This window comes from Rattus norvegicus, chromosome 2, assembly GCF_036323735.1.
Source record: "Rattus norvegicus strain BN/NHsdMcwi chromosome 2, GRCr8, whole genome shotgun sequence".
NCBI classification, from domain to species: domain Eukaryota; kingdom Metazoa; phylum Chordata; class Mammalia; order Rodentia; family Muridae; genus Rattus; species Rattus norvegicus.
In genome coordinates, this window is record NC_086020.1 from 235,932,596 (window position 1) to 235,942,276 (window position 9,681).

Below are 9,681 nucleotides of genomic sequence, written 5' to 3' on the forward strand. Positions count from 1 at the left end.
GAGGAAGGGAGAAGCTGGCCAAACACATACATGCTGAGGAAGGGAGAAGCTGGCCAAACACATACATGCTGAGGAAGGGAGAAGCTGGCAGAGTGGGAGGGGTTGGGGAGGGTGGGGGCAGAATCCTACCACAGCTAAGAATCAAATATCCTCTTACGACACCCCAGAAGTATTTTTAATGGATAAGAGTCTATAATTACGGTTGCCACTGCCAACAGGTACACTGCGACACCACTCCGTCTCAAAAATACCCTTTCACAGTACCGGGCTGATTATCCAGCTTAGGTGTTCATTTATTTAACAATTCACTCTGAGTAAAGTCAGTTGTATGTCTTCAGCATCTGAGTGTACTTTAACAATCAGGGCAGCCGCATGGAAGCCAAAAAAAAAAAAAAAAAAAAAAAACCACCTCGAAGCGTGTCTCTATTTTCCACAGCATGGCTTTCAGAACCTGTCACAGAACAATCAGTCATAAAATCGTGGGATTCCTAAAGTGTCAAAAATTACCAAGTTTGAAAATGACCAAGACCTACCCCCTGGCCGACGGCTTGCTACCCAACAGTGTATTAATGGAGTCCCTATCCTTCCGAGTCAACAGCTTTGAAGCTGCTTCAGAGACAGCAGAACTCATGGGTCTTATACACATTCTAATCTCTTATCAGATGAAGACGACCATTAGAATTCTATCCTTTTTTTTTCCCCCTGAAAAGTTGTCCTTTTTTTTTTCCTCGTGCGTTGCAGAGTTAATTATCTAACCAGGGGGACTGTCCAGGACAGTGTTTGATTTAAAAGGCTCGAGGCTTTAGGTGCTCAATTAAGTAGCTATCGGTCTCAGACTGAACTATAATGGGCTCTTTTCTCTTTAACTCAAGCAACCGGGAGATATACCCCAGGTCAGGCTAATTAAAGCCAGGGGAGTCTTTAATTGTGATGACAGAATTGGTTTCAGTTTCCTTTCTTTGGGTCCTCGGTCCAAGAAGGTCGTTAATATTTCAGCATTTGGGCAGTGCAATCAATCACAAACATCAAGAGGTCCTTTACAGGGGGAAAGGGAAAAGATGGGGAGAAATCCCGCTTCTAAGGTGTCTCGCTTCTTCCTATCTGATGGCTGCGAGGTAGTGGCGAGCCTTGTCTGCAGGGCTCAGCTCCAAATCTCCTTGCTGCCATGAAAAAGGATGGAGAAACAAACTGTATTTTTTTTTTTTTTGAGTTTAACATTAATGCTTAGCGTCTTCCGGTAACTTCGATGGCCAATAGGTGGGCTTATTTTCAACTGCATTATTACTTCAAGCAAAATACATGCTCTATGGAGCGCTACCTGGCTGTGTTTTCTGAACTGCTTTCCGGCACTAGAGAGTTACATTTCCCAGAGTGTGCCTGAAAGGTACACATTTGTACCTGCAAGTAAATATCAGCAACCTATCTGAGGAGAAAAATGTACATCCACGGCTACTGATCTAGAAGCAATTGGTTTTCCAGCAGGATCCTATATTTAATCTAAATTCTGCACCAGCTATATTAAATGTAACAAAGAAATGCAACCCAGAAATTATGCCCGGAGCCAAGTCCATTAAAGGTACTTCAGAATAACTAGAGCCCAAGCACCTTAAAAGCACCAGAAGCTATTTATACCTAAGGGGGGGGGGGCTGTGCATAATCGCAACCACTGCATTAGAGAGGGGAGGGAGGGAAAAAAAAATCAGCCAAATTACGCTTGGTTAATTCAGAGTAACAGATCTGCCCCCAAGTGAATTGGAGGCCTTGAATTAATTCTGTTATGACAAATCAAGATAAACGTTCCCCCTAAATTGCATGCGATTTAATTAATTTTTGAGATCCTGGGTTTTTTTTTTTCCTAGCTAATAGTTCACATGCTCCTGTGCTGTCATTGTGCTTGAGTGGGCAGACTTCAAAGTGATATTAAATAACCAACTATTAGATTTACCTAGCACGTCCTATTGGAAAAGTGCCATTTAATTACCTAGCCTGTTCAATTAAAGGGACAGCATTCTCTGAATATAGCAGCTTGCTGTTGATTACCAGGGAAATGAACTCTCTGCCTGGCGGCTTCTCCTTGCCTAACGCGAATCCCCTCCCCAAACACACCACACCCTCCACCTCCGGCCACCCTCAAACCCCTTGCCGGGGCCCGGAGCTCAGCTCAGCTCACTGCGGCTGCCTGCGGACGCCACGTGAACCGCCGGAGCGGAGCCGCGGACACCAGCGCCACCGCGCCGGCTCCTGCCCTGCGCTCGCCCCCTCGCGGCCCTGCACAGTGGATATGGCCCGCCACCCACCCACTTTCCAGCTCCGACCGGAGCCCCACCCGACGGCGTCCGAACTTCCTCCTCTGGCCGCACTTTCCGCGCCAGTCAGCCCGAAGTAGGGGTAAAGAAAAGCGTGTTGGAGAAAAGAACCGGAGTTTGCAAAAGCTACTACTCGTTGGCTCTTGGGTGGAGCTGAGGGGTCGGGAGTCGCGGAAGGGAGGGGGCGGCTGTAAGGTTGTTCCCCGACTTCTGGGAGGTGGAGGGGTCAGGCAGACGTGGGTCCCTTTAAGATCCACCCTCCCCCTCCTCTCTACACCCTGCTTCCAGCCTTTCCCTCCCTCTCTTAGAGGCCAATTTTGTTAATTAAATGTTTTGTTTGCGACGAAGCTCTCATTCATTGCGGACACGTCATTCGGAGTAGATCTAAGCCAGAGACCAGATCTCATTAGATAAAGCCCATCAGAACTAAGAAAATGGAGGAGCCACTAATTAAAGCTTTTAATTGTGCAGATTCGCTGCAGCAAGGCCTCAGCTTTATCTGAGATCTTGGAGGAGAGGAGGCAGAAGCCCAGCTCTGCCCAATCGACACTTGGCCACGGAGAGGGGGAGGGAATGGGGGCTGGAAATGGGGGAAAACACCACCCTCTCCTTCCCCTCAGCTTTTTAGCCAGATTTTGGTTGTTTAAAAAAAAAACCGCAACAAAACAAAACCCCTCAAAGTCAGACAGTGTAAACGCCCCTTAATATAACTGCAGGGTGGCCCCAGCTAAGCAAAGGGGTCATCTTCACCTGAGGACCGGCAAAGGGATCACTCAATCCTCAAGCTCTAAAGAACCGAAGGCTCCCCAACAAGTGGGTTTGGGGGCGTCTGAGATATGTGGGAAGAAAAGACTGCCAACACATTCTTCATCTTCCCAGGGTTTGGTTCCCTTAAGTGGCAGAGAGAACAGCATGACTTCAGGTATCTATGGGGCTGGATAGGAAGCTGGGCTTGGCCGGCCCCTCTGATCACAGTGTGATCCATGATCTATTTGGCACTGATCTAGAATTTGTCTCTCCCGGGCAGACAAGTTTCTCAGAATGGCATCCAGTTTTAGAACAAGGCTAATTCCAGTCCACAAGTTCAGGGGCAAAAGGAAGCAAGACTCCAAGATTACCTAAGGGCTAGGGCTGAGTGAACACGCTCTACTAGACCCCACGAAAACACCAAGAGAACATTTATTATTTGCCCCCCTTCCCCCCCAAGAATAAGGAAAGAATGGACTTCATTCTCAGAAAGCCACTTGCCTAAACTTGTACCATGGGAATCCAAGTGGACCCATCTCCTGTTAATTAGTGGTAATCAGAAGTGAAGATAGGCTCTTTTCCCTTTGAAGACACTTGAAGAGGTGAGGCTGCACCATTCACCAAATCTTAACCACACGGTCAATTTTTCCACTTCAAACCACCATCCTTTCTTAGCACACTTTTTTTTTTTTTTTTTTTTTTGGTCTCCACTTAATTACGACACTGTCAAAGCTCACGGCATTGCTTGGGAAGAGAACCAGAAAGCATTACACCCAAGCTCCTGCTGGTTTTTCCCAACATTGACTTCTAAAAGAACACTTAGGGGAATTACTGCAGCCACATTAATTTAAACAGAAAGAGTCCTCTCGCCCCCGTGCTTCCTGGCTGACTGAAGATGCCCGAAGAGTGGGTACAGGTTGCGATATCAGAGTCGACAAACCTCACCTCGCTCTGATACCACGGGAGGCAAACACACTCATACCCAGCTCCAAACTGCAGCAACAGCCACAGATAATGTCAACCACATCAGGGCTAAACTTTGAATAAAATATCCCAGCGGATGATTTACCAGCTCTATGAAGCCAGAAATGGATTTAATACTTATCACCCTACAAAGGTTCAGAATGGAGAGTTAAATAGAAGGAAATATTTTAAAGCATTTCTTTCTCTAGAGGTATTGGGGTGTGTGTGTGTGTGTGGTTTTTTTTTTTTTTTTTTAATTACTGGATGTTGAAACAGAACACCTCCTAGAAGCATTCATGTGCGTCAGTCTATCAAACCATTTACTTAAATTAAATGTGTAATCCTTCAAATGCCTCCTTTCAAATTAATGAGTTTAAGTAGCTTGAGTTCACCTGAAAAGATCCTATAGGCACCTGACCTCCTGAATTCTTTCCCTTAGCTGCCCTGAAGCCTGTTGGAAAAGACTGCTTACAAGGACATATGACTGCTCCATACATCGCTTTAAAATGCTCGATTAGCATAATCCTATCCTCGCTTTTGGGGATCAAGGGCAGCGCTACAAATGGCAACCTCAATATTCTTCAAGGGGGGGGAAACCCCCACAAATTCTCCAACAAAAGCCAGACACCAACAGCAAGCACGCCGAGCCTCTCCAGCGAATCTATGAAGAAAAACACTACTAGTTCTCGTTTTTATTTTATTATTATTATTATTATTATTATTGTTGTTGTTGTTACTTATAAAAAGAATTACAAGTCTTTAAACCGATGGGTAATCAGTGTTTCTCACAAGGAGCACTAAGAATGAGTCACAGCACTCTGCTCAAAAAAAAAAAAAAAGTTGAAAAGTGCTTACGTAAATATCTTAATTAGCCATCGCTAGAGATGAATAATTTCTCACTAACTGCACTTTTATTTTTAAGTAAACCTTTTGTCTCTGGGTGTCTGTGTGAGTCTCTGCCTACCTGGGAGAAAGCACCTGAACATTTTAGATACGATTACTTTTAACTTGAACCCCAAGCTGAGGCCACACTTAGAATTTAATCCAAGGGGTGTTCAACCTTGTATACCAGACCCGAGTTTTTAACTTTAGTTTGGCATCAAATACTGTAAAATTAACACATGCTTTCTTGAGTCCCTTAAATGCTGCCAATTAGAGAGTTTTTGTTTTTTAAGTGAAGTCTGTCACGCATTCCCACAGATGTCTGCTCCTTCCTTAAACCCCTGGTAACCCCTGGCCTTGCTCCTGCTGGGCTCACCCATCTGGCTGAAAGGCAGCCAACTTACCTAATGTAGTCATTTCTGCAAAGGATCATGCCGCTCTTGGTGTAACAGGACGTGCCGATGTCGCCCAGCTGCGCCTGGCAGCAGGAGCACTTGAGGCAGCGGCTGTGCCAGTAGCTGTCCATGGCATAGAGCAGAAAGCGGTCCGCAATCTTGCCCCCGCAGCCTGCGCAGCGCTTCCAGGAGAGGGAGCCGGCCGTCACCGGGGGCGGCTGCGAGCTGCTGCCCGGATTCACCATGGTCTGGGGAGAGAGAAAGACAAAACGGGCGATGCAAAAGTTAGAAGTCGATCGCTGGGCGCCTGAAGCCAGCGCGCTCCCCTCCTCCCTCCCCGGAGTGGCTGCAGGAGAAGCAGCAGCAGGGCCAGGGCGGGAAGGAGGCCGGTCGGAGAGAAGGGAAAGAGGGAGGCTCGCCGGCAGCAGCCGCCTGTTTACTTTTCTCAAGCTTTGTTCTGGGGCCACGAGCTGCTCTCAACTTTCCAAAGCGCTCGCCGCTGACAATTTCAGCTCGGGGACTGTCAAAACTCTGAGAGCTAGGCTCGGTGGCGCGCTCCACCCCTCGCGGCGCCTCCTCCTCCTCCCCCTCCTCCTCCCAGCGCCCGCCTCCGCCCGCTCCTCCCGCTGCCGCCCGCCTCCAGCAAATGAGGGTCAAACCCACCCACCGCCGCGCCCGGCCCCTCCCCAGCCCCCGCCGAGCCCCGCGAGCCAGCCGCGGGCCGCTGGAGGTGGCCGCCCCGCCGCAGCCACGTTCCCTCCCGAGCTCTGCCTAGGGAAGTGAGGCTGCAATTCACAAGTTGCAAATAGTTCGGGGTTTTCGGCAAGGCCGGGGCTGGGGAGGAAGGAGGAGAGAGGAGGAAGGGAAAGGCCGAGGGGGAGATGGAGGTGGTGGGAGGGGAGGCAAGGTGGCGAGAGGGGAGTGGGGGGGGGTTGCCGGGTGTAAAGTTGCGAAACTGGTTTTTCGTATTTTAAACAGCACCTTTCACATGCCATTGTGGTGACCGCCATCTCCCATTATTGTTCCAAATCTCATTTCATTTTGAAGATCAATGAGTGTTTTCAGGACACAGGCAAGGATAATAGATCATTGAACTTTAGGATGCCTGTTAACTTCCTATACAAACACTCTCCACTTTGGTCTCGCTAATCTGCCCTTGATCAGCAATTTAAATGCGAGAGCTTTGCCCCCCCCCCCATGAGAGGGGGGTTATATGTGAGGAGGCACTATTGAGGGACACACAAGTTAAATTCAAGCCAGTCTTCTTGATGTCACGAAAAACTGCTTTTAAACATATCTCTCTCTCTCTCTCTCTCTCTCTCTCTCTCTCTCTCTCTCTCTCTCTCTAACTGGGGTATAATATAGGAATCAATTTATAAAGCTTAGCTTAAACCGATTAATTTGTTGCCTCCAATCCGGAGTCCAATAAAGTCCTAGTGTTTCTCCAGTCACTTATTCTATAAAAAGATCAAGTTATTTACTGCCAATTAAGCAGCTTGTTTTGTCTTTGTCCTCTGTAAGGCGAGAGTGTGGGCTTCCCCCCCAGGCTCCCAGCTATCGGCTCAAGACATTCAGCTGATACCTCAGAAGGGAGAGGGTGAACTTTGTCTGTCCCCAAGCCCAACTTCACTGCTGCAAAGAACCGGGGAGAGGGAACGAAAGAAGGACTCGGGTTCCTTAAATAGGCCGATTTTAAACACATTTCCTCCGAAAGAGTCCCGGAACGTGTGTCCAGTGACCGCACAATAAACCAGAATAAGAACTGCACCAATTAAGCTGTAACAAAACCCTGAGACTCTGGAACCAGGACCGCTCTAAAACCCATTAGCATTGCATTTATCCGAATGCATCATACCTTTATGTAAATTGATTTATCTGATGCATTTACTCGAGGAATTGCTTTTTGTTACAATTTCAGCCCTGACCCAAATGAATCTGCATTTCCTGCCCTAGGTCTTTAAACTGTTCCCCCACCACCACCACTCCTCAACGTTTTAATCGCTCCGAATTCCTTTTTTAAAAGGGAGGGGGAGGGAGGAGATTCCAAGCTGCTCCCCGCCCCCATCTTTAGTGAGAGGTAAATATATATGTATATTTTTTTTGAAAAGGAAACATTACACTGAGAAAAGCATCCAGTAACCCCATTAGCTAAAGCTCTTAAGGACAAGCAATACCTTAATGCTGATTAAATCTAAGAGAGATGAATCAGGAGGACTGACCAGAAACTGACTCCCCTGATAACTAAGGACGGGCCCTCATCAAGTTTCATTTAGAGTTGGAAAAAAAAAAAGAAAGCTTTTAAGTTAAATAGGCTTATACTCTAGTAATTACATAGCCAAGCAATTTAGGTCCTGGGACAGTCAGTGAAATAGAAAGCAGAGCTGGCAGCTAGAGGCAAAATCTGCCCCCCTTTAACAACGTCTCTGGTGTTTTTTAATGGAGACCAAGGGAGGGACAACCGTAGCGCTGGCCATTTGTAGTACAAAAATGGATGCTTAATTCATGTCTTGATTTTAATTAGGTGATTCACCGGATTTCTCCTGGATTGGAACAAAAGACTTATAAGCCAAGAGGAATTCTTTTAAAAAGAATCAGCAATGCCGGATCCCTGGTCACTTGGAGCTTTTCGATCCCTGTTTCAAATAGTGTTGGGGGGGGGTCATGACTATCGCCCCCACCCACACACACCACTTCTCATCTAAGCAGCCCCTGCCTTTCCTTTAGGAACTGGAACTGCCCCCCAGCCCTCTCCAGGGTCCCCATCAGCCCGGTCTCCAAGAAGAACCCTTTTGTAAGCAAGGAACCGCTACAAAGCTGGCGGCCCCGGGCTGCCCTCCGTGCTAGCTCGCAGGCCGGCCTCGGGTAGTTTCAGACTCACGCATTATCTAAGGCGACGTATTGTTTACTTGCAATTTGGGACGGTCAAGGGAAGGAAGCCAAAGAAAACAGCCCCGGCCCCGATCAGCTCCCCCCTCCCTCCCTCCCTCGTCCCCTCCGGGCCCGCGGCGCCCCCAGCCACCCCCTTACCTGTTTCTCCCCTATATTGCAACACTGCGAGAGGCGGCGGCGGCGGCGAAATGCGAGCGGAGCCGCTCGGCTTCCAGGGCAGGGGCGCCGGGGCTGGCGGAGCTGGAGGGAGGGAGGGAGTTCTCGCAGAAGCAGGAAAGGGGAGGAGGGGGCTAAGGGCTGCTTTTTTTTTTTTTTTAATCGCGTGGCTCTGGGGCGGGTAGACGGAGCCCCACGCTAAGTGGCAGGCGGCCCGGCGCAGAAGTGTCAAGTCTCAGCCCGAGGGTCCGGGTCCTCAGCCCCCGGCTGCGCGCGAGGAGCAGCTGCAGGCGCCCTCGGCCCGGCCCGCGCGGCGCAGCGGCAGCCACTGCTGCAATCGCGGCTGCAAGTTTGGCAATGTGGCTTCACTTTGTACGCGCCCCCGCCCCCGCCGCGCCCGCGCTCCTCCTCCTCCGCCGCCGCCTTCCTCCCGCCCGCCGCCGGCAGCTCGGCCGAGTCCCCCCCCTCCCGCGACCTGCGGCCCGGGAGAGTGGCGGTGCAGCCTCGGTCCCGCGGCCGGTGCGAGGGCGCACGGAGTGGGGAGCTGCGGACCGGCGGAGAGCGCTGGACCGATCGGCTGCCCCGCTGCTGCTGCCCGGCTCGGAGGCGGCGGCGCGGGCCTCTAGCCGGCTCGCTCGCTCCTTCGGCGGCGCTTACACATGTGTTACTGACAGAGCAGAATCCCAACTACTCCCCGGCTCTGCCGCCGACGTCAGCGACCCTCAGCCACTGGGCGGCCGGATTGTTCAGGCGGAATAATAAAACCTGCCAATCCGGGGAAGGACAAAGGGTGACTGAAACGAGACTCGGGGGGCGGGGAGCGAGGCGGGCGACTGAGCGGGCCGGGCCCGGGAAGGCGGGGGGGGGCTGGGGTCGGGGGACGAAAAGGGACCCGGGAGGTGCGGGGGACGCGGCCAGCGAGCGCGTGCCCAGGCTCGGGACCACACCTGCCTGCCTAGCTCGCGGGGACGCGTGGAGCCCGCCCCCGCAGGGCCTCGGGGATCGCCTTCCGTGGCTCAGAGAACAGACCCTCGGGAAACTTACTTTCCCCGAAATGGGTCTCTTCCTGTTAGGGTAGAGGATTCATTCTGCCGGAGGGAGGTGCAAAAGCGGGTGTTTTGTTTAATCCTTCGGGTTGCAGATTTGAAAACCTTAGGCAAAAGTGGGAAGTAGTTCCTACCTAAGTACTGCCTGCTTAACCCCATCTTGCTCCCATTAACCCCAGCATAAACTGGAAGGGGCAGGCACTTCATAGATGCTTGTCAGTTGCTGGTGGGTGCAGATTACACTCAGAGATGAAGAAAACTTCATGGGCAACGGTTTTTGCTCACCGTTCTGCCTCA

At 50.5% G+C, this 9,681-nt stretch overlaps 1 protein-coding gene across 4 annotated transcripts in view; it reads right to left on the reverse strand.

Moving 5' to 3' along the window:
* Lmo4 (LIM domain only 4) overlaps positions 1–9,014 on the reverse strand; it is a 17,036-nt gene extending 8,022 nt beyond the window's left edge. The window contains exons 1-2 of one of the 4 annotated variants that reach the window (NM_001009708.1): positions 8,321–8,680; positions 5,303–5,541 (exon numbers count right to left, since the gene is read on the reverse strand). In NM_001009708.1, the coding sequence (NP_001009708.1) occupies positions 5,303–5,538 (236 nt within the window). In that variant the 5' untranslated portion in view covers positions 5,539–5,541; positions 8,321–8,680. Of the gene's footprint in view, positions 1–5,302; positions 5,542–5,733; positions 5,893–8,320 lie in introns of those variants that run through there. The other 3 variants (XM_006233438.4, XM_063282227.1, XM_063282228.1) reach the window with 3 other exon arrangements.
* Between the last annotated feature and the right edge of the window lie 667 nt (positions 9,015–9,681).